Source organism: Frieseomelitta varia, unplaced genomic scaffold, assembly GCF_011392965.1.
Source record: "Frieseomelitta varia isolate USP_RPSP 00005682 unplaced genomic scaffold, Fvar_1.2 scaffold_447, whole genome shotgun sequence".
In the NCBI taxonomy this organism is placed as follows: domain Eukaryota; kingdom Metazoa; phylum Arthropoda; class Insecta; order Hymenoptera; family Apidae; genus Frieseomelitta; species Frieseomelitta varia.
In genome coordinates, this window is record NW_025110198.1 from 638996 (window position 1) to 664167 (window position 25172).

Sequence of the window (25172 nt, forward strand, 5' to 3'; positions counted from 1 at the left end):
TCGCGACGAGCGAGAGAGTCGCGAGCGCCGCGAGCGAGCCGACTCGGCCGCCTTTTCTTTTCGGACGTACAACGGGAGTTTAGAAGCTTCGAAGCCGTATTACGGGTTACACGTAGGTATCGTTTGCGTGCTACGCGAGTGCGCGTCATGCGAGAGAAACACGGATAATGCGCGTGGTGGAGAGGAATAAAAGGAGGAGGAGGAGGAGACGCGTGGTTCTCGGCCTCTCGCTCGTCGCATCGCTCGTCGATCACCAGCGGAATCGCCGCGGTGAAGAGGCTCCCCATCATCGCCTTGCCCGTTCTTTCTAAAACGAGACTGCCGACTGTACAATATATTCACGCTAGCCCGTGCACGATGTCGATTCGTGCAAATTAATCCGCTTACAGGCTCGTAAATCGTGTTTCGCGAGTCGCGCGCGTCGTAAAACGCAGCGCGATAATCCGCGCGCGCGATTGCCCCAGCGATTGACTCACGGCGACCCCGGTGGTACCGATCGATCAACCATTCTGCCAAGTAGCCGAGCGACAGCACTCGCCATCGCCGATAACACGGAATATTTCGTCCAGTTTCACCTGTCTCGAAACTCTATTTGGCAATCTGTTTCCGACTCATTGAACCACCATCCTCCTCTGGTACTCTCTTTCTCTTTCTCTTTCTCTCTCTCTCTCCCCCCCCTCTCTCTCTCTGGGAGTTTTCTCTCTTGCTAAATCTTCCTTCGTCGACGGCGAGTCCTGTTTTGTCTTCGATCTGCTTCGCTCGATGGAGGAGAGTCCAGCCGTGCGGCAGTAGCGTCGGTGTGGTGAACGCGACGCGCGGCCAGCCGCGAGCGCGATTCACACGCGACGAGTGGGCTTCGTTACGTGGTATTATTTGTTCCTAGACCGCGGGCAGTAGTCTGAGAAGCAGCGCGCTGGCCAGTGTCAGGCAGACGGAAGGCGTCGCGAAGCTGGCGTGTCCTTCCACTGAAACATCCAGAATAGAACGTGTCTCGTTTCGATCGGTCTCTCCGCTCAGCTAGTCGGTACAATCATACAAATATGTAACATCTGCTAATAATGTTTAATGTTCTATATCGCACGAGTGAGCCAGGTCGACTGGACAGTTCTCCGATTGACACCTTAACGATAAGCTGGATAACTGTTCGAAATTGAGGGAAGTCTAGTTCGAAGCGAGAGAGGGGAGTTGAAGCGAGAGTTGAAATTTCAAGTTTTTAAGCCGACACTGCCGGAAACTTTGTTCACCGACGTTTATCCTCGATCTAGCCCCCTCCCGGCGAAGTTTCTCGAGCCTACAAGAGAATTTGGTCGATGGGTAGGCATCGAAAGGAGACGCAAAGGGTAGAGGAGAAACGAGAGCGAGAGCGAGAACGGGCAAATGCGGCAGGCGCGGCAACGCGACGTACACGTCGCTTCCAAGAACGACTTGCACTAACGAGAAAATCGAAGATCGTTAAGAGCAATTTCGCCGAGACGTTCGCCATCCTTTCTCTCTCTCTCTCTCTCTCTCTCTCTCTCCTCCTTTTCTCTCTCCGTTTAGAGCTGTCTCGCTCTCACCATCGTCCCCTTTGGCGATTTCGGTGTCGACGGTTTACCCATTACGGGGAACGGTCCCGTCCGAGAGGCGGCGACCAAAATTTCTCCCCCACGTTTCTCTTTGCGATCGATCGATTCTCTGCCAACTCTCTGCTACTTCCATTCGATTATGTTTCATTCCCTCCGCAGCGCCTCCCTCCCTTTTCTTTTTCTCTTTTTTCTCAATTTTTATTCGGGATCGCGGCGGTTTACGACACGATTTCGTTTAGCCGTTCGTTAAATTCCGCGCGACGTGATCGGGCATAACGAGGAGGCTGCGAAGATTATGATTACAGCGAACGCGTTCCCACGTATGTACGCGCCCGTTGAGACAATTAGCTACCGTGAGAGCAGCATTGTTACGCGAATTAATTGGCAGGGAAAAAAGTGTCCGGATCGAAGAATTTCAGACGTGTCGTTGTGCGCGTTAATTGGTAGGGAAATACCATTTGGACAGAAGAATTTCCATGTAAGTGGAGAGAGACGCTTCTCCCTTTTCCTGAAAATTGAACCGGCGTGTTTGATTGTACGCGTGCGACACTTGGCGCTTGGGGAACGAAGTGAAATTGCATATCGCAACTGAATATGAAATCAAGACGGGACTGTATCGTTTAATCCGCGGATCACCGGGTTCGAGAACTTTCTTTATTAAATTTTTCCTCATTTGCTTGCGCTCGGACATCTTGCAAATCCCACGCGCATTATTAAATCTCGTTTCGAAGTTGATCGATGACACAAAACCGGTGATGGGCCGTGTCTCGTTACAATGCTAATGAAATTTCAGATTTCTGTACGCGTAATATATTCACAAAATGTGAGTGCTCTTTTGTCAAGCGGTTGACAACTCGCGACAAGTTTGATTACCCCTGATCACGCGTGAATTATTCGTGATTATTCCGCGGCAAGATCAGGATCGAATTTCAAGATATCGATCAGCCAGGCGAGTAAACTTTCTTCTCAACGTCAACGATTAACAACAATATAACGATATATAACTGTCTATTGTAATATCTTCTCACGTACAGACATACGTGTAACAAATTCAATCACTCTGCGCAAAGATGGACGTTGAATTTCAATATATATATATATCGAAGTTCAGTCGGTTAACCCTGTCCTAGTTTGTAAAACTAGCGATTTCTTCAATCACGGCATCACGGCCGTTGTCGTGATGGAAACCGCGATACGTGGTACGTCCGAAATTTATTTCGAAAAATTATTCACGTAATCGTTCATCCAAATTTACGATGTCACTCCGAGTGCGTACACTTATTCCATTTGGCAGCACTCTCGCTCGAAACTGCTTTCGTTTTATTGCGTCTACATTCCCAAAACGCTGGTATTTTTCTATTTGGCGGGGGAGGGGAGGAATAAAAAGAAGTCACACGGGACGGATGATGAAGGATTGTAATGTTGAATCGCGCCGAAAGCTCTCGAACGCGCGGGGAGGCAGAGGCACTGTCACGGCAGAGGACTCTTTTCAAAGTTGTGAAACCTCGCTCGACACGCACGATTACGTACGCCAAATCAAACACACCGAGATAATATTGTGCGTTGGCTGTAGCGCCTCTCACCACCAAAGAGAACGACAATGTAAAGCAAGAAACCGAGAACAGTTGCAGCACAGAGTTCCTTTTCCACCTTGGAATCGTAAATGTTTGGTGAACAATCGCGCGTGGTAATTTTTATAAATAAATTCGGGCGTATGTACGCGTGGCCACCACCTTCCACGTGATCGATCGTTTCCGTCGGGCGGACAGGAAGAAAGAGAGAGAGAGAGAGAGAGAGAGAGAGAAAGAGAAAGAGAGAAAGAAAGCGGTGAGCGGCGAGGCAAAAAGGTAAACGAGCGTAAATTATTGTTTTAATTTTGGTTGTTGGCGCGAGCGTCGGGCGACTCTCGGGGGAAAAAGCTCGGCCCACCTCCCGACTTTTGCGGCCGCTCCACGGACACCGAGACGATCGTAAAGCATCCTTAATTCGTTAGAGCGAGCGAGCGATGCTTAATTTCCTGCGAAAGTGACTCCTCGCGTTCTCTCTGTCCTTCTCTATCCTTCTCTTACTCCCCCCCCTCTCTCTCTCTCTCTCTCTCTCTCTCACTGTTCTCGCTTTCTCCGGAGTTGCGCCTCTTTCGCACGGAAATAACGAGGTAATCGTTTCTCGCGCCGTCAGGCACGCGTTAATTAACGCGTCCGTCGTTTCGACGGTTCGCGTTTCTCTCTCGTTCCTTCGTTCCTCTCTTCTTTTCTTTTTTCTCCTCCAAGGAGAGGGCGGGCCGAAGGCTAGTTTCAGACGGTGGCAAGCATTCGCGGCACACGGTGTTACGGTTTGAGAGTTTAAGAGCCCGTTTCACGTGTCGATACGCGTCGCGATCGTAACACGCGTATGTAACGCGCGTTCGATAACGAGGCGCTCGCGAGAGCGGAGTGCGGCAAATTCATATTTTTACGGGCAACGGGACACCTTTGGACGCGAAACAAAAAGACACGTTTTATTAGTAATAATATATGTATCATCGTTACTGTAATATGGAATTTGAGGATTCGATTGAAAAATTTCACCGCACATTTATATTTTTACACAACTAAACAAAAGTTTTATTAATCACTCGACTCGACTTTTTATCTATTTTATTCTGATTAAAAATCGCTCGTTCTATTAATAAGATCTCTCGCTTTGATACGATTCAATTGAATTTCACTTTGCTCTTATTAAAGAGTTATAAAAGGTGTTCCGTACCTTTTATACGCCGCGTTTCACGTAGTATTTTGACATGGAAATCTGTTTGCTTGTTAATAATATCTTTTCTATCAATAACGACAGGTAACGAACAGCTATTCTGGAAAAATCGATGAGGTCAAAGCTTCGCGTATTCGGTTTGTAGATGAAAGAATCACTAAAAAAAGAAAAGAGAGAAGGAAAGAAAAGTGAGCAGGAAGTATTGAGTTCATCTGGTAAATATTATAAGAGGGCAGAGAGGGCGTCCTTTCATGGGCTATTTCGAGCAACTTCGCGGCGATTTTAGTAAATTCTTTAATAATTATCGAGAGGCTCATATACAGCGCTACGTGCACGTTCGCTGTTCCATTAACGTCGGAAATCTTTCGATGGAATTGTTTTCTTAATCCGTCTTTTAATTCGGAGATTAAAGAACCCGGGGATAAAGAGTTTGGTCGAATAACGGAATATTTCTACAAAGTTTGACAATCACAGACCGTCCGTTTCGTTATTACGTATAATATTACCGTTTAAAAAGCAATTTAATCCTGTCATAGAATTTTATTATATCCCGCTATATAATCACGGATAAAGGATAAAATTACTGCAGTTCGATTTATCGGTAATCTTGTAATTAAAGCACACGAGAGTGAGTCAATAATTATTCGCGTTTTGCAGTTACGGGGACATCGTCCCCGAATGGAAAATAGACAACTTGTAATAATATCATTTCTCAATACACGGCCCTCACGTTTTTTCAACGAGCGGCTGTTACGACGCGAGTCGTCGCGTGTATCGTCGAGCTTGTATCTCGATATTATCCGAAGCTTATCTCTCCATTTGAAATTTTTCTCCTCGATAATTCGAGAGAGACTAGACTGTCCAGGATAACTTGAAAAAAGAAGCTGATGCCATCCGGCAACGAGGAAATTTCGATAACGAAACTTCGTTTTCGTAAATTTGCTCGTGAATTTATTTTTTTCTCCGTTCGATTATCGTGTGCTGAAACAATCGTACTAGGGAAATTAAAACGTTCGAGGTGGGGAAAGATCTTCTAACGTGGAGATTTCGTTCCTTCAGGCGAGCAGAGAAAGAAATATACGATTCAATGAAATCTGAATTCAAACGTATTCCTGGCATGGTAACGTGAAACCAACAGCTGTTCGTCAGGTTAAATATCCAGCAGACGAGAATCTAAATAACTCTTTTATGCTGACAATTGTTTGGAACTCGACACATGAACACGCGTGCGAAACTAGCCTGAAAGAGACAATTTTCGGGCTGGTAATGGTAAGAGAAGGGAAATGCTTACCGAAAACTTCCGTCGTGCGCGTCTGGAGGAGTGGCTCGTCCGGGTTGGAATCCAATTCCACTCTCGCCTCGCATCTTCGACAAAATTTATAGAGACGCATTAATCGTCGAGGGGAGGTAGGGGGGTGGGTGGCGGGTTGACGATGATGGCGATGCCAGTGATGGTAAAGTGACGGTGATGATATGACGGTCGATATGGTGGTGAGTGTTGGTGAAGTGGCGATGGTGGTGATGATGATGATGGTTTGGGAAGGAGTATGTCCAGGACGGAATTACCTGACGTTTATTTTGTCGCCGGCGATGTGATCCGGTTCCAATTGCAGTCGTAAACTGGATATCACCGAGTAGAGTCCGTGCTGCTCGAACACCATTTCCGTGTCTGGTTTCACCTGAAACGACAAGGCACGTGTTCCTCTAGTTCTATTCAGCGAGAGATCGTAACGACTCCAACCGAGCTGTATCTTCCTTTTTTCTCTTTCTCTCTCTCTCTCTCTCTCTCTCTCTTTCTCCTACCGTTTGCACAGTTTCGAGTTATCGCGACGGAAAGTCGCGTCGGAAATAAGCGACAACAACAGCGATTTAACCCTTTCACTTTGTCCAGCGACTCCTTTTCGTCGTTGGCGCGTTTTCAATTTACTCATACATACACATCCCTAAATTCAAGACATCGCGCATTTAAACAAAATGACGAAGTAAAGAGGAATTTACAATCCTCGGAAATGAAACAAATTTACTTTAACAATAATTTTGCGACAATTAAGCGATAATTAAGCTAGTCGAGAAAGATCGAAACAACGAAATGTGAAACGCAAAAAGAAAAAATAAAAAAAAAATCGTGAATAGAGTTCTTTAACACGTTCGCGGACAATAAAATTTTTTATCGAGCTGCAAAGAAAGACAGGTGATTTATTTTCAAACTAACCGTGATATCCAAATTTTTATCAGTCACAATTTTGTCCAAGTGCTTAGGTTTTAATAGATATAACGAATGCTACACCATTCACGTCCGCGAACCTGTTAAATTTACCTGACAACTTGTTATCGCTCGTGTGACTTTCTCGGGGCGAGTGATCTTAGGAACCAAGAGTAGAGTTTAGCAGGAGCGAAAGAATTAACGCGATGATTAGATTGGTAGCGGAAGTCGAGAAGGCGGTACGCGTCATCGCGGTTTCCTCCAAGTGAGAGGGAAACGAGACTCGCAGCCGCAGGCCAGTCGGGCAAAGATCCTCGCCTTCCTCTCGCGGAATGAAACGCGTGTATGGCGTGCGGTTATATACGTACGAACGTTTGTCGAGCGAATTTGCTCTTGTTCCACGTTTCCGCGCGCAAACTCCTAAGAGTTTCACGACGTATATACGGCGACGAAACCGACTATCCTCGCCGATGCTCTCCGTTTTATCTAAACTACCTTAGCGTAGGTTTTCATCCGCCTCGTCTGTGAATCCGTTCGGCGAAAGGAGAAGCGGCATAAAGACCGAGAGATAAACGAAGCTTGAAATTAAATCATTTTTAAGCCGTGTTCTCCTCAGCTCGCCTCTCTACCTATCTCTTTGATCCTGCCTCCCCCCGTCCTATTTTTGTTCTTCGTTACTAGCTTCGGCCGATCTCTCCACTTCTCGTCTCTTCAAACGTTCTCCTTTCTCGTTCTCGTTCTTCGGCCGATCGAACGTGGTACCCCCTTTTTCTCGCAGATGTACGAACGTCGATCGCGAGCAGAAAGGAAGACGCGGGGAAAGAGTGACGGACGTTTCGAGCTCGCGGTGGAACGACTGGCACGGATCACCGTTAAAAAAAATTCCTGATACGCGATGAATCGCGCGAGCGAATCTATTTACCAGTCGGACAAGTCTCCGTTCGTCAAAACATCTCCACGCGGATCGCAACGTTGAAGACTCGAAAACCAATGAACGAGGAATCGAATCACGATTCGAGGAGTTTCCCAACTTTTTCGCCGTCACGTATGCATATATATTCGAAGTGCTTCGTCTCTTGCTCAGGCGCGGCGTTACAGAGGATTCTTTGCCCGGCCGCTCGAAGCCGGGTAATTGAAAGAGAATCGAAGATTAAGTGCAGCCGGGGGGGGGGGGGCGAAAGCACCGCGCCGAGCCGAGCCGAGTCGAGCGGTGCCGCGTCGCGGAAAGTCGATGGGCCGAGACCACTCGCGGCCATCCCCGTCGGGCTTTGTCGCCCAATCTTTCGAGAGTCGTCACTGGCGGCAGGGAACGGTTTTCGAAACGATATTACACTCGCGTTAAGTGGCGCGCTAAACTCGCTCAACTTCTAATGGACATCGTCGAGAAGGTTGGCACAAGTTTTCGTCGAGACTCGACGACGACGACGACGACGATGAACGACGCGAAGACGAAGAGGAGAAACTTTTCGAGCCGCTGGTGGCGGCACGATTCGCTGCGAAGCCCTAAAGGGCCACCCGACGTTCATCCACGTAATCTTTAAACGCGTACACTTGCGAGCCCCGTGTCTACTCGCTTCAACTGCCTCCGCTTTGCGGATTATATTTAAACCCTTCGAGTGACGAGTGCCGCGAGATCTTGCGACCTGTCTCTCTCTTTTGAGAGACAGGGGGGAGGGGTGGCAAAGAAAGGAGCACCGGTATCTCTTCCTGTTTCCTTTAACTGCGACTTAATAAGGGGAAGGAGAACAATGCGGACGGGTGGACAGGTTTTTATTTGACGACTTGACGAAGGCCTCCTATCCTCGGCGCAAGGTATTATTATTTAAAAATAGGAGCATGTTCACCCGTTGTTTGCGGACTTTTATTCATTCACGGTGATTTCACATTCCACGGGGATTCGGTTCGTTGAAGCCAACGAGTTTGTTGAATAAATTTCCGCTTAGGCTCGCTTTCAAAAATCGCGTGAAATAATTGCATAAAAGTCCGCAACCTACTTGTAGGAAATCCCATCTTTCTCTCTGTAATACTCCAGTACCAGTAGTACTTCTCTCTAGTATTCTCTGTCTCTTTTTTCTCTCTCTGATTACTCTCTAACTTTTCCTCTTTCTCTTCCAAGGGAGAGAGAGAGAGAGAGATAGAGAGACCACTGCGGGCGATCGAAACGCGGAATTCGATCGCGGCTGCCCCTTTGTTCGACTCGACTTCCACGACTTTTCTCGCAGACAAATTAGATTCCTTTGGTCTACGTGAGGCGGATTAATTAGCAGTTAACCGAGTTGCCCGAATTTCGTTGTTCCGCCCTGCATCTCACCTCCCTTCCACTTCGCGTCGTTTGTTTCTTTCGAGCAATCTCTCTCTCTCTCTCTCTTTCTCTGTCTATTTCTCGAATCTTTCTCCTCGTTTCTTCGAGCTCGGTAAAAGAGTGAAATAGAAGGAGAGAGAGAGAGAGAGAGAGAGAAAAGAGTTGAAAAGTCGCGAGGGTAGACAGGAGTGGTTGTAGGAAGCGATGGTTGGCAGTGGCGCGTTGATGCAACGAGACGGATGTAGGAGTCGACTGGCGCCCTACTATAACGCGCGTTCTCCCGCAGCTTTCGGTAGCGCTCGTTAATTGGAGCTTTGGCTCATCAAGCATCGTCGTCGTTGCTGGTATCGTTGCCTCTGCCATCGTCGCTCTTAACCGCCTACACACACTCTCTCTCTCTCTCTCTCTCTCTCACATACATACACACACACACACACTCTCTCTCTCAACGTCTCTTCCTCCTCTCTTCCGTTTAACGATCCCTAGGTCCTGCTCGTCGTCACGGTTCGCCTGCCTGCATGCTTTCGGCTCTCCTCTAAAGTCTATCTATAACTTTCGACCATGTTGAGCTACATACATATATATCTATGTGTATGTGTGTGTGTGTACGTATACAGGGTGTCAAGGAAAATGGGTGGCCAAACTTTTGCTACGGTATTTCACTGTCTCCGAGGAGGGGAAAAGGTCAGGGCAGACGGTGCCCCGGGAACTCTTCCCTTCCGAGACGCAGGATGAGTCGGTAAGAATTTACAATAGATAATTATACGATATGGATGACTACTTCAAACGAATCCAAAGTAATTTCCTTGTACAGAAGTATACAGTGACGTTCATTTACATTTTTTATAATTTGAGTTCGATAACGTTCCTCAAGCGCTGAAGGCTTCGTTTGTTACCAAGAAGTAATAGCACTTTATTTTAATACTTGACATTTGATTAAAAAATCAATAATACGAAAGATAAAATATAATTGAAACGTCTCCATCCATTATGATTCCTTTCATACACGTCGGTACCTTTTGATAAATAGAAGCTTCCAATTTCTTTCGTAGAATAAATGGACTTAAAAATGCGTACAGCGGCTCACGAGAATTCAAATAAATATCCAAATAGCTAATTTGCCGAAGAAATTGAAACGCACAAGTGTCGCAAGTGTCGTAAACTACAAAAGTGTAAAACACAAAAAAGATGTTCAATTGTACCCATCTTACCAAGTCAATTCGTTTAAAGTATTTCTTCGATATAGTCGAATTGTTATTTTAGATAACGATTCTCACCGAGTCACCCTGTACGTATGTACGCGTATGCATAATTCTCGGCGTGTCTCGACGAAGACGCGGAAGCTGGCACGACGATTTTCTCAAAGTAGCGCGCGTTGAACCACCGACACGCGGCGGCGTCTTCTCTCACCTGCTCCCCATTGATGAACCATTTGAGGATCGCGGCTGGATGAGACTTGCCGCTGGTGCAGTTCAGCCCAAGGACGTCGCCGGTCGCGTAGACCTTCTCCTCGCCGGTTATCGACGGCCCGTCTTGCGGCAGAACTGCAATCACATCGACAACGTTTACGCGCGATCGCTCCCTTTTTCGCTCTGTTATCTATCCACGCTTCCAGCTGCTCTCTCTCTCTCTCTCTCTCTCTTTCTTTCTCTCTGTCACCGTCTCCGGTGGCTTTTTAATAAAAAGCTCCTTTTGTAACGCGATTTACGCCAACGACGATAAGGGTCCCTCCTCGTTAACGACGAAAACGAGGGAGAGAGAAAGCGAGAGAAAGATGAAATTCAAACGACGTTAAACGTTTCCCTACGGCTCATCCTACCACCAGGAAGGATGAATTCATTCTCTGTACTGCAAGGTACAGTGTTTGATAAGGGTTGTCTGGCTGTAACTTGGATCGTTCTTTTTTTTCTTTTTACATCGTACCCGGTAAACGACTGGTCGCACTGAAGTCGAGCTTCAATCGGTATTTTCCTTTCGGTTGATAAATAATTGACAGGGGGCGAAATTACTCGGCTGAAACTCTACGATTTTATCGGATATCACAGTCTACCGAAATAAACTCTGCCGAACCGTTTCACCGGCGGCGAAGTTTCATTGCCAAAAATAAATAAGCTCTTCCTCTAAAAATAATGGTGTCGATGCATTTCGTTGTCGTCCCGAAATTTTTACGACGTGACCTGCTTCGGGATCGAGCCGCGTCGATCAACCGCGAGAAAATTGGAGTACAGTGGAAGGTGATAATATTAAAGGTGGGTTATACTCGAACATTCCGGGAATATGAGAATCTCTTGGAAAATAAGGTGGATCAAGTTAATTTACGACTGGGCCATTTAGGGACAAGACGTTAAGGGTCGCAGACAGTGCGCACAACGATATCACAGATAGAACTGTGCCTCTCTCGTCCCTCGGAGACATTTAAATATAGAAAGAGAATAATTGTGCATAAGATTGTCAAATAAATGTAGAAAAAAGCTGGACGATCGTGTTCGTAATATTTGTAACATTTCCAAATGTTACCTCGGTCGTATTTAAAAGTCTGAGAAGCTGGAATATCCGACGTCCAGTATTTAATATGAAATATCCGGCAAAGGAGAAATCCGGCATTCAAAAATTCGGCGTACGCCTCGTTGGAAAAGGAATATACTATTGAATCGAATCTGATTCAGCCACCGAGCGTGCGTTCCGAGATTTAATAGCGAAATCAGTTTCTCTGTCCAGCTTTCAGCTTCCCCCCTTTTCACAAAAATACGAAATTTGTATAAACATCCGCGATCCATCAGATCGACTTTGTGTTTTATAGTGCGCCGTCTCTTTTGTCATTCCACGGTCAACGTATCGCAGTGAATCCTCCGCTGTGAATAATCAACATACCCAAGCACGAATCATTCGCGAACTCGGAAAAACAGTCGACACTCGCCACTGCGTTCCGCGGAATCGATCGAATCGCTGCTATCTCTCTCCGATCCTCAACTGGTTCGCGAAGACTGAAGATTTAATCTGGACCGGGTCCGGAGAGTTCGTTCCTCCTTCGATAAGCTTCCGAAGGTGTTACGACACCCCGCTTAGAATATTCGACGAAGCCGGATTGATCCTTTCGCGCGGCGAGCTACACGATTCGGCTTACAACGGGACGGGCCGCGTCGTTCTCTCTCGATCGAGGCAAGACTTTACCCGGTCGTTTTCTCAACTCCCCTCTCACTCTAGCCTCGGCTGGATATACATCTTGTTTGAGTATTCGACGCAGCGACGCGACGGTATAGCTCGCTGCGAGGCGAGAACGAGCGGTAAATTGAAATTTACGTGAAACGCGGAGATCTTTGGTTAAGGGACACCCAGCCCTTAGCCGGCTGGCAAAGAAGAACTCGCGGAACCGCGGCGTGCTGCGGTTTTCCTGTTCGCCTCCGTTGACACTTCACGGTTCGAAAACGAAAGGGCGCGCTGTCGTTCGTAAAAGGAAGGAAGGCACAAAGGGATTGAAAGGGAGAAATGCAACGCAGAGGAGAGGAAATTCCGTTTGCAGGAAAGGGCTTGCTCTCGCGGAAGGAAGAAATATCAACTATTATAGATAAAGAAAGTAAAGGGAAAGAGGTGCGATCGCTAAAACGCTAAAAAAACCCCGAGGAAAGGACGACTAGATAGAGAACGGAAAAGGAAAAAGGGAACAAAGAAGAGATCTAAACCCCGTCGCATTCCGAAAGAAGGTAGCAACAACTATATATAGGATAAAGAGAGGAGACAGAAAAAGAAAACGAAGAAGAGACGTGATTTAAACGACTACCTGTCGCGGAAGGAAGAAAGGAAAGAGAAACGCGAAGGAAGGAACAATCAGTCGATCTAAACGAAAGGACGCGCCGAATCTCTCTGCCTTTAGTCGCGAGAAGGAGGAGGAGGAGGAAGAAAGAAAGGAAGCAGGAGGAGAGAAGAGGAAGATCGGAGGAATGAGACGTGGAGAACAGTGTGCAGAGGGGAATTCGGCAGAGGCACGAACGATGGCCGCGGGTTATTTGCCGCGTACCAAATTTTCCACGAGGTCGGCGAAGGTACGGTAATGGCGGGTACGCGGTGGTGGGTTATCGATCGTGCAGGGGTCGGGAGAGCGCGCGGCCGGACTACGAGAAGAGGAACGGCGACGCGGAAAGGAAATTTCATCGTTTCCGAAGACGCCGCGAAGGAGGCAAAGCCTTTTCGAGACTCGGTGCGCGCGGGCCTTTAGTCTGGCGCGTCGCCGCGGCACCGAACACTGGAGGTGGAACACTGTCGACGGATGCTTTTACGGTCGAGGAGCCTCTCTCCCCTTTCGTTTACGTCGTCCTCTCGTCTCTTTCTACTTACACCCCTCGTAGCTGCGTCTCACCGACCCGCCGTGTCACGATCTCCGTAATATTCATTGGATTTTAGCCCCGTCTCTACGCGATCCTAAAATTTCACGTCTCGGAAGGGAAGTGGAGGACAAAGTTTCCTTACTTGTCGTAGGTCTAGAGCGAAAACGTGCGTCGGTTAAGGTCCAATGACAGACTGACGGACGTACGGTAAAGTACGCTCAAAAGTTTAAGCGCACCAGCGTTCTCTATCCAAGATTTTGTAACGTCGGCCGGAGATGCCAGTTGGATAGATTTTTCTAATGTTAGTACACATTTGTAACAATGATCCTCTTACGTGTACTTTAGGAAACGAACCTATCTGTCGTATAACGAATGTATAACGAAAAAGGAAAGAAACGAAGTATCGAACAAAGATATATGAAATATAAATGCAAGAAAATCTAGTACAGGCCAAATATTTATTGGAAAGACTGATAACGTTGGGAAACAAATGGTTGTGCATCCACGAGATGCTGGAAGAATTCCAACGTTATTGAAAATCGTAGAACGGAAACGAATCGCGAAACGGTGATTCCCCGGTTCTAGAAAGATCCGTCTTCTGCGTTAAAGCGGGCGAGCGTTAAAGCCGAAGCCGCACGACTGCTCCGCAACGCGTTCCCGGCGATAACGTGTCTCCTTTTTTATTTCAACATGCGGCCACGCTAACTACGCGTTGCGATCGTCCGCGCGCGACTCGGGTCCTAAAACCTGCAGAGGTTGACAGCCCATTTTTGGCTCGATCGATTCCACACCGCGCGTTCACGTTCGCCGCCGCGTTCGAAAATATTTGACCGGCTGATTCTCATCTTTCGCTGTTTGCGGAAGAAACGACAGAGAGAGAGAGAGAGAGAGAAAGAGCGGGACGAGAGAAAGCGAAGCACGGAGAACGACAGGGAAAAACAACCTGGCGTGCAAATTACAGCAGGCTCGATAACCACGATCAAAGGATTATTAATTAGCGGAGCAAAGCCGAAAACTGGATTTCAAGCGAGACAGGAAGAGAAATACAGGAGTAGGAGAGAGAGAGAGAGAGAGAGAGAGAGAGAACTGACGCAGACAGGTTCGCCCACCTACGACTTCCATGCTGGCTTCTGCGCTGACCGAGTTGAAGCTTGGTGCCTCCGCGCTCACCTCGCACTTGTACTGTCCGCTGCTGTGCAGGCTGACGTCCTGCAGCAGTACCTGCTGGTGATTGGACTGCCGGTGCTGAAACAAAATCCACGTGACGACTGTTAGAGCCTGGTGAACGCTGGTTAAACGCGCGCGAATGTTCGCCTTGACGAATTCGAGCGAACTGTGTGAGAAATAACGGGAGAATCTGCGCGAGATCAGAGTCGAAGGACTGATCGTTAACGCTCATGGTTATACATTGATGCACTCATTGTAGAAACTCTCGCCGAAAGGGAAAAATTTATTCTAAATTAGTCGACTACGATTGCTTCTGCAAATTCATATTTGAACGAAATCTCGAGAAGAAATGTGCATTTTATATATAGTTGTTGATGAAAATATTTGAACAGTCGTAGGAGCTTCGGACTGGTGTTAAATTTTTTCAATGTAATCGTTTTTCGTTAGGGTTTGATGAAATTTTAAACTAATTTATGTAGTATATATATAATATTAAATATATACAAATTATATTATTATAATATTATATATATACAAATTATTTTTATTTTATTATTTATAAAGTTCTTATAAAGTTCTTCTCCCGATGTTTGTTCGTACACGCGTTTCTTCAAATTTGTCATCGACTCGCAAACACTCGCACTCCGGCAACGAGTTATTATCGATATCGATAAATTCTCCAGGGACAAGACGACGTTGTCGAAATCGTCAGCAAAACACGGAAGCGTATTCATCGGGAAAGGGGGGAGGGAGGGGCGTAGGAGACAGGCGACAGACACGTGTGTCCGAATAACGTCGGATCAGCGTCGTACCTTTTCTACTTAACGGCGGGAACAAGTCCGCGCGCTGTACCATCTATCTCGCCGAAATAACTTTCCGTACGTAGAGCCGGCACCGGCGGCAACTATGGCAATAAATCGATATAAGCGCGTAAGCCTCTTACCCGCCTAATAGCGTAATATTCTGTCTATGAAGAATAATTTGAAACGGTGTCCGGAAAACCGGCTAGAACTAACCGGTCGACCGGAGAACTGGACGGTGAGAGAATGCCGTGTCTGTGGACGCGTCGGGGAGCCAAGTTTTTTCGGAAAAATCCGAAGCGGCTATTCGGCCGTTCGATCTACAGATTCGTTTGTATCGGTAAACGATTGGACCGAGCAGGGAGAGATTCAATCTTGCGAATGAAACGCGATGATTCAGATCCGCCTGAAGAGCGCCACTCTACGATCGACAGAGTATTCTCGGACTCGGACAGAATAGGATAATAATTATTCGAACGTTACTTGAATATTTGGAATATCCAATTTTCATACTCTAGTTGTATAGAGAATATAAAAATTGAAGAGTCCAATAAAAGAGTAAAATGAACACTTGACGCGCGTCAGTATAAAACTATTCAAAACTATCGGTACAAGACTATCCTATCGTCCGAGGGTTAAATAAATATTACAATATAACAAATGATCCTCGAAGAATCCTAGAAGGATTATCATTTTTTCAAATTAAAATAATTAAACAAAAGATACTGCCATTACTAGCTTGGTATAAAACGTTACGAATCGATCGATTAGACATCCGATCGCGATTCATCCGTGCTCTGTGTACCGCTCCGGGGGCAACGCCGACCGGAGGAGCGCCAGCACGGAAAAAGAAGACCCGCAATAGATGGAATCGCGACACTGATAATCCATTTACCCCACGTGCTGCTCTTTTTGCTTCATCGTTACGAATAATTCTCCTCTTTCGTTCGTTCTCTTACTGCACGCCTCTGTCTTCCGCCGATCCTCTGCAGAGCAATCCCCGACAGAATCTCGCGAGGTGAACGCGATTCTTGAGCTGGCGAAAACGTTCGACGCTTCGTATCTCGCGATGCGGCAAGACTCGGTTGCACGGCGCCGTAGAAGAAGTTTCGTCATCGATAAATCGATTTACGTCCGGCGGAGAAAAGTTGCGGAGAAAACAAGAGCGCGATCGAGAGTCGGGAATCGCATTACCTTCGAAGGTTATTTCGTCCGGTGAACGCGGCTCTTCGACCGAACGATTTAGGTCGCTTGAAGCACGGACGAGCAGAGGAAGATAAGGAGAGAGAGAAAGAGAGAGAGGGAGAAAGACACGCGTGTCTACAATTCAGCGAGAAACGCGGCACGTCGTTACGTCGAGCGATGCGTCCCGATGAAACGTGACTCGTTTTCTGCTGTTTCGCGCGTGCTACATTTCTTGAAAACGCGTCGTCGCGCGAGAGAAGAGGAAGATCACTGTCTGTGAAAGCTCAATTTTCTTTCTTCCTTTCTTTCTTTTTTTTTTTTTTTTTTGAAAGAAGCGAAAACGATAGAGAAAAATTCCAAGAAAGCATCCTTCCAAGACGTCGATTCCTCGTCCACGTCCGATGAGAAGTTCGTTTTCGAGACGAAACGCGATTTGCGAAGGTAACCTCGGGAACATCGTCTTCGCAGAGGAGCGAATTAACACGACTGAACTGGACACAATCGGAACGTTCTCGCCAAGTGCAATATATTACAAAAATTGGCACAAAAGTGAAAAATTACGCTACAGTCACGTCGTTGCTTATTAACACACTGTCTGTCACGGTGACTGACATTTCTATTTCCACGAATATTACTGCTATGATCCAAATAACGCGAACAAATTTTAAATTTACAACACGTGTCTGACTAACGAAGAATGCGCTTCGCTTGCTTTTAGTGGCATTTATTTTCTACGAATATTTTCGATAGAGCTCGAATTTTAAATAATACAGTGTATATGAACAACTGGCCAATGCATCTTTACTGCAACAAAATCGTTCGACGCCGCGTTATCGAGCAACGGATTATCGCGTATCGTTTGGAAAAGGCGGACATTCGAGAGAGAGAGAGAGAGAGAGAGAGAGCTGGCGCGCGACCACGGAGAGCGTTGCGTCGACGGGAAGACGATCTCTCGCAGATAAAGCGCTTAATCGCCTTCGTTGGTCGTCGATTAGTTTGCCGCGGAACCCTCGGGTACCTCGAGAGGTAATCGCAGTTTCTCCTCCACCTCTCTCTCTCTCTCTCTCTCTCTCTCTCTCCGTCTGTTCTTCCCTCCATTCCGGGATTCGGTCTCTGGCCAGACGGGCCGCCGCGGAGAGAGGGCGAGTTAAATAAATGTCAAGAACCGGGGAGGGAAAGGGGGGGAGGGGGGCGCGATTTAAAATTTTCAGATAGCGAAATTAAGTGTGGCGTTACGTAACGTTAACGGAGCAAAGGGGCGAATGAGAGGGAAAATTAAAAGTCGAGAACCCGGGAGCAAAAATATACGAGTCTGCCCGCTAAATCCACTTAATTCCTGCTACTCCAATAAGTGTCACGCGAGCGTATCCGAGTGGAGGAATGGCCCCGGGGCGGGAGAGGGTGAAAAGACACGCTCGCTTTTGTCCACGGAGAAATTTCTTTGTCGATATCGGAGAGCCATTGGACCGAGTCAGATTAATAGCCATTCTCTCTCTCTCTCTTTCTCTCCCTTGCCCTTTCTCTTTCTCTTCCTCGATCTCGGAGAAACGGAGGGCAAAAGGATGAGCCCCGGATTCGACTCACGTAATGCTCGTTACGCGTCGGCCGATATTAACGAGCGTCGAGGAAAACGGAACTTTCGTGCCTTCGAAAACGCGAATCGGAAGCGGACGTATCGTACCGAGAATAGACGAGTCTCGTGCGATCAGTTTTCTGCCTTCCACCGGCCTCCGGGACCACATCGCGCGCTATCCGTGAAAATCGATCGGTTATCCAACGGTTGTGCTCGCCTCTATCCCTTTCACTTGTCTTGTCTCTCTTCTTCTTCCTCTTCGTTTTCTTCTTCTTCTTCTTCTTATCCCGCAAGCTACTCCTCCACTTTCCGACTTTACATCCTCGTGGCTTTTCGCTTTAGTCACGGCACAGTTGGCGATCTTCTCTCCCTATTTACTTTCTTTCGATCTTTTTCTAGCCGCGTCCCGATTCGTCAAACATTTATTCGGCACGATAAACGCGACCTCGTTCCGGGGACAACGCGCGCGCATCCATACTCCGGAACGCATACATACGTCGGAACGTATCGCCAACTTTATGCTTTCCTCGCTCATCCTCGTCCCCCCCCCCCCCCCCCCCTATTCCGTCGGTTTCAACAGGCTCGATAAAATAGACGACGTCGAATGAAATTTGAAAAATGGGAAATTGAACGGAGAGTTCCTCGCGAGTTTTAAAGCCGCGCGCGCGTGCCGGTGTCTTGGCCGTGAACGGAGCCGCCAGCGGAGTCTCTTCTCAGCGCGGAACAAACGCGCGATTGCCGGTAATCGTTTGAATGCGATTTCATTTCCGGGTCCGTGAGTTTCGTTTAGAAATGTCGGCACTCGCTTTGAACCGCCGTATCTGCGAATGTCGTACGACTGACCTCGTGTACCGCTTGCCGAGTTATTCATAACCCGGCATTCCGATTCGTAGTATATCAGGCCGAATGCGTTTTTCAATTTTTTTCTCGCGTCATTTTTTTAAATTTTCCTTTACGAGCGCGTCCACTTTGTTCGTGCGAAATATCTGCGTTCTTTTTTTTTCAGCAATTTTGTAAAAATTAGAGTATAGAATAATAGCGGGGATCTCGACAATCCTGATTCACGCGATTTGATGGACTTTCCCAGTCAAAGCGATCGATACTCCGAGATTGAAAAGTTTTCAAAACGGCGAAAATGAAATTCCAGCGCGCCGAGAGCATCGTTCAAATCTACACCGTTTCTGGAATTTCGAATTTTGTAACTCTGTCCCCAATCTGTTATAATTTCTAGAAAAAGAAAACAAAGAAAAAAATGTTACAAGTTGGTACGAATTCTCGCCACTTTGCTGCACACGGCAAAGTTTCTTTAATCCCGACAACTTTCTAACAATTTTCCCGGTTCTATCTAAGTCTCTACGAGTGAACGGTGTATTCGCACGGAACGACCAGTAATGGCTGACCTTTACGTTTGTCGCGTGACACGGGACACTTCGATATCCGAATACTCTGCTAGTTTATCGTCACCTAGTTGCAGGTCGTGCTCGAACGCCGATGTTCTCCGTTTTCTCTTCGTTCTCTTTGCTGTATATTCGTTTGTGAATATCTTTATGATTGGCACAGCCGACTTCTCGCCAACGTTGCGTCTTCGCGTGTGACACTCGCGTGACGAAAGAATCGAGGAATAATTTGTCAAGAGCCTTGACTACACATTGCCATTCCTTGATCGTTCGGGGATAAACTGTTTCAAATGGCTCGCCACGTCGCCGCGCACGTGATAAAATCGTTTCATCAGGCTGACCGCTTTTTCCTCTTTCCCTCTATTTTTTTTTTTTTGTTTTTAGGCTCGCTGTTAGAAATACAGATCGTTCGGTTTTAACATTCTGTCGAAAATAATTAGTACGAATGGTTTTGTAGTATACCAAGCAAACAGAAGTAAAAGAATTTTCCAGGCTTGATGAATTGACGCATGGCGCGTGACATTTGAAAAATTGACTTTTACAGTGGCCGAAATGTATGCCAAAGGTATTGGCATTATAGCGTGTAAATATTAATTAATTAGGTCCATCACGCAGCAGTAAATTTAATACTATGGAAACGAAATGAGGATTATCGAGAAATAGATACATTAAATGAATATCCCTTTTCGTATGAGGTTCTATTTTGAATAGTTACGATAATGTTGCTATTGTAGAATTATTTAAACGTAGAAACAAGTCAGCCAGAAATTAAAATTGCGAAAAGAAAGGCTGTCAAAATGGTGAAATACAATAGTCATTTTTGTTCACACGATACCTGTCGACAAATATGCTCGCAATATGTTCTAAACTCGAAGTGGATCGATTGTTGCATTGCTAGTATAATAATTAATTTCGTTTCATAAATTTTATTTATCTGTAGGACAACAATTGATGCAAGAGCGATAAAATTCGATTCGATTTGATTAACTGCCGACTATTTTCATAATTGCACGATTCGTGGAGAAAATACGCGTGCAAAAGTTACATCTCTAGCTATGTAAATAAATCGCTCGAAGAAATAGTAGTTCAACGAATGAATTAATACGATATGCAAATGTTACAGGGGGGAAGAGAAAAATCCTAAGCGATCTGCTCCAAAAAAATTTACTATTGCCCGCCGATGACTATGACTATCGCGGTTCTTAAACTGTTAACGCGTCTGCGTTGATCTAATTTTCATTTCCTACAGTATCGAACGTACACTAGTAAACTGTACAATTTTCGCACGTATGTTCGACCTAAAAGACAGAATGTCGTGAAAAATGTCACAAATGCACAAGAATCAAAATTTGCATTCTGAAATTTTCAATTTAATTATTGAATCTTAATCGTTCAATTTAATTATTGAAAACTAAGATTAGTTTGATGGAATCGACTCTCCTCATGTTATATTCACTCGGAGTACTTCCAACTGCTTCCAAAATTGCGCTTGCACCAACTGGTATTTGACCTATATCCAAAAACAAATTGATTAAATCGAAAATGTCGCGCCAGGCTAAAATCGATTTGTGTCTCCAACCTGTATTCCTTTCCCTCATCGATCGAACCCAATTTGGCCATATTTCGCTACATCGGCGATCACCAAGCGAAAAAAAAAGGAAAAAAAAACACTCTCGAAAAAAAAAATTACAGGGAATGTTTACCTTAGATCGATCTGCCGACGCATATTCGCAAAAGGTAATTGCGCGCGTTTCAGCGCATTTCGTATAATACACAGAGAGTCTACATACGTGTACATTGTGTGTGTATATATATATATATTTATATATACATACATGCATAGATAGATACAGATATACGGTGGATATTGGAGTTGGATACACGAGATAAAAAAGTCGAGTAACTGCTCGCTCTTTCCCTCTGTACTTTTACCAGTCGCTCGTAAATGGAATTTCTGTCGATGTCGCTCGCTTTGTTAGTTCTTCGAACGTGGAATAGCCACGTACGTACGTACCATCTCCTCCTTTACCGCCTTCCTTTTCCGCGTGTAGTCTCGAGTATGTAGGTAGAGGAGACATTGCGCGTTGCGTCTGGCCGAGGATCACGGCAACAGCAGGTTAATCGCGCCCCGATCGAGCGCGAGCGGAATTGCGCCGAGTGCCGGCGTGTACGAGAGATAATCCGTAAAGTAGCAGAAGTCGCGGTGAAACGCGCGGACAGAGCGGCGGCGCGCGGCAACGCGGAGAGATCAGATGGGAAAGTCGAGACAAGAGTGGCGCGCGCGACACACAAGAGAGGTGCTTTCAACTCACGTCAACTTTAACGCCCTCCACGCGATAGCTGTGCTTCATAGGTTCCCCTCTAGGCACGTATCTGTAGAATTCCTCGTGATCCTTGTACCACGTGATGGAGTAAAGCTTGTCCGCTTCTAGGTCGTATCTGGAACAAGAGAACGAGACGGTGACGAGAGTTGGCCGGCGAGATTTTGTTTGTTCGCGGGACTTGCGACGCGAAAGATTCGCGGAGATCCCCGCTCGAATCGAGTCATTAATGCCATTTGGCATTATGCAAAGTAGCTGCCAGTTCAAAAATCTCTGGACACCTTTTATTTTTCGACCGTGCAAACTGGGTCGTCAACGTCCCCCCCCGGGTGAAATTTCACTTGCCAACATTTTTCCAAGGCAAATTTCTCATTCTTCTCTGAGAAACGTTTCGATTCGAAAACTGATTGCATCGCGACATGGCAATGGCTTCATTAAGTAATTGAAAAATTTTTTTTCATGTTTTCCTCGGTAGCTTGGGAGAGCAAAGAAATCAGTTTCTTTCCTTTCCTTTGCTTCCGTGTTTATTCCAAACTAGTAACATTCGGTAAACATCAATAAAACATTCAATACTCTTGCTCAGAAATCTTAAAACACTTTTTATAATTGGTAAATAATAAAATTTTTTTAAACTACACAATTGTTAATGTGTTACTACAGATTCTTTCTTCTTCTTGTATAAAGCATTCTCTAATATAACAGTTATGCTAGATACCGTAACTTAACTTGATTAAAACTATATTTCGAATGTATATCGAGTCGATTTTTTTTTCTAAAGCCATTTTCTAAAATCAAATCATCCATCATCATCACCGTCAAACCATCGTTTGTCAGAGATTTCTATTTAAATTAACACGACAATAACGTGGGACTCAATTGTGGCTCGTTCGTCTCTCTGTTTCGTCAAATTTATTATGCACTAATTGTTGATAAGATTCATTTGTTTGTAAAACTTTTGTCGCTCGTGTGCGTGTGGCGCGCTTGGATCGAGAACAAAGAGGCTTGTTCGTCTCTCAATTTGGTCGAGTGATTGTACATTATTACGTTACAAATTGCACATCAACGTTTGTTTAACATGATAAATGGTATGAATATGAGCATAAATTTCGGCCGTTGTATGAAATAGACCAAATGCGTTCGTTCGGTCCAAACGCAACAAACGTACGAATTCCGCGTTATTGTCAGAATTTTACAATTTTCAGCATTCAATTCAACACCAATAAGAATTATATTTGCCGATGAAATATTTGCAACGTTGTTACGTGCCTCGCGTGGTTTCTTATCTGGGTCATCGAGCATGCCTCCAACGAGTCAAAATTTAATTCCATCGCTTTTTACACATCACTTCAATGCCCTAAAAGTCCGAATTCAATTATATAAATGGAGTACTATTACACGCGGGATACAAAGGGTAGGGGGCAGAAAGTACAATAGAAAAAATTATTTTTCAAAGTGAAACAACAATCGTCACACTATACGATAAAATTCCCTGTCGTGCGAAAGTTAATGCGCAACTACGATTGTTTTGATTCAAAAATGCACACGCGAGTGAACGAAGCCTGCAACGAAGTTTGGAAACGTAAGCGTAGACTCCTGCTTGAAACGTGATGGCTGGCATTCGTCGAAACAACGTTAACTCGTAAAAACAAAAAAAAACAAAAAAAAAAACAAAAAAGAATTTCACGTAATTCTTGTTTACTCTTGCTCTTTAAGCAATGAGAACGCAACGTTCCCCCCTCGTTATATGTAAGGAATAACTTGAAACGAAAAGACAGGCAGAAGTAAAGTCTAACTACTGTCAGAATCGCTCTTGAAGTTATAATAAGTTTCGCCAACATCGCTTTTTGAATATCTACCGGCAGTTCCCTTGCGTCGGTTGAATTTTCTTCAATCTCCTCAAACTTCAGCGATCTCTCTATTCGTAAATATCCGTCTCGAGAAGCGGACAATCTCCGTTTCACTTTCGTCGTGACAGCTCTCGCGTTACGTGTTAATTCTCCCGGAACCTCTCGTCTTTCTCGAGAGATCAAAAAAATTCCATCACTCGCGATTCATTCAGAGAAAAAAATCTTTCAACTTCCACGTTCACGCGCGCAGTTGCGAATTGTCCAAATATTTGCAAGCTCGGCGGAATCTTCTCGCGTTCATGTAATTATACACGTCATTACATTCCATCCATTTATTCCCACCGAAAGTAAAAAATGCGCGCGTATAGCGCCGTCCATTAAATAAATAGATAAATATTTATATTCCGTTTCCTCTTTCCTTCCTCTCACCTCGCTGTTCTCTGTCCTCTCTTCGTTAAATATCGATTAGCCGAGACGTACGAAACGAAAGCAGATGAAACGACAGTCGTGACGCGCACGACGAACCGCGGAATCGTTTCTCGATTAGTCGCACGGTAGAGACCGTTTTTTCCCCTCTCTCCGAGCCTCTCCTGATGGCTGGGGATCGCGCGAGTAATGGAAACTGTTACCGATTTCCGCCAACGTATTTGAAGTATCGAGCGCGTATTTCGCGTATTCTTTGCTTTACATATCGGAGATTTTACCTTCGTTTATCCGATATTCCGTTATGGAATCGTCTCTCGTTCTGTTTCGTCATCTGTCCGGTTGCTCGCGCGCATTCAGGTCGTAATTCGCACGTTCCGCGTTTTCGGAAATCGTCCCGTGATCGTTTGCCCGCTTGCTCGTGGAAGAAGCAACAGGAAAAGGAGGAGGAGACGCGCGCTGTAGAGTAGGTGACACACACCGAGGGGTTGGGAACGAGGGGATAAAAAGCGATCCCAGTTCTCACGCAGGATAAACGAGGGACAACGAGATTCTTTTTCTCTATTTCTCTCTTGGAGCTTTCCCCCTTCCCTTTCTTCTTCTTCTTCTTCTTGTTAGACGACATCCAATCTGTAAACTTGACGCCAACGGTGATGGAGAATTATCCTCGCCCGTGACAGGAAAAAATTTTTACCGGTCGCGCGTTCGTTTAGTTCGATCGAGTACGTTTCCGTCGCAGTTTGGTGTTGGGACGTCCGTAGCAGTTGGTAACAGACTGTTTTAAAATTCGTGCGTTTGTAGGAAGATCGACATAAAAAGTATACAGAGCGTTCATCGTAATTAATACACAAGAAAATGAATTTCTATGTTCCATCTGTTTTTCAAACGTATTATTCCTAATATAGAATTAAAATTGAATAAACATTTAATCTTATAATAAATAGCACAGAAATTATTCTATATATTATATTAATATTATTGTAAATTCATGGATAAATTAATCACAACGTAGATGATACAAAAAAATATAAATATAGGTCTACAACAAAATATTTTATTTAACCTTAAATAAAATATCTCTTTGAAAATTAATTTTAATATGTCACTAAAAGAAATGAACCTTTAAATGATAATTTATTTGGACCTTTGCGATATTGTAGACAACTTAAAATTTTTCGTTCAATTAACGTTAAAAAAGCAACTCTTAATATTACTTATATTAACATTAATATAATATAATTTGAAACTAAAATTATTACTTATTATAATTTATATAATTTAATTTAAATTCTAAATTTAAAACACAGATGGCTGTATTGGTC

At 45.2% G+C, this 25172-nt stretch overlaps 1 protein-coding gene across 5 annotated transcripts in view; it reads right to left on the reverse strand.

Annotated features, from left to right (window-relative positions):
- Positions 1–25172, reverse strand: part of LOC122532319 (junctional adhesion molecule 2A-like) — a 49290-nt gene that overhangs the window by 6101 nt on the left and 18017 nt on the right. For 2 of the 5 annotated variants that reach the window (XM_043660996.1, XM_043660994.1), the window contains exons 3-7: positions 21572–21698; positions 14247–14382; positions 10226–10359; positions 5877–5989; positions 5602–5675 (exon numbers count right to left, since the gene is read on the reverse strand). In XM_043660996.1, the coding sequence (XP_043516931.1) occupies positions 5602–5675; positions 5877–5989; positions 10226–10359; positions 14247–14382; positions 21572–21698 (584 nt within the window). Of the gene's footprint in view, positions 966–5601; positions 5676–5876; positions 5990–10225; positions 10360–14246; positions 14383–21571; positions 21699–25172 lie in introns of all 5 variants that reach the window. The other 3 variants (XM_043660995.1, XM_043660998.1, XM_043660997.1) reach the window with 3 other exon arrangements.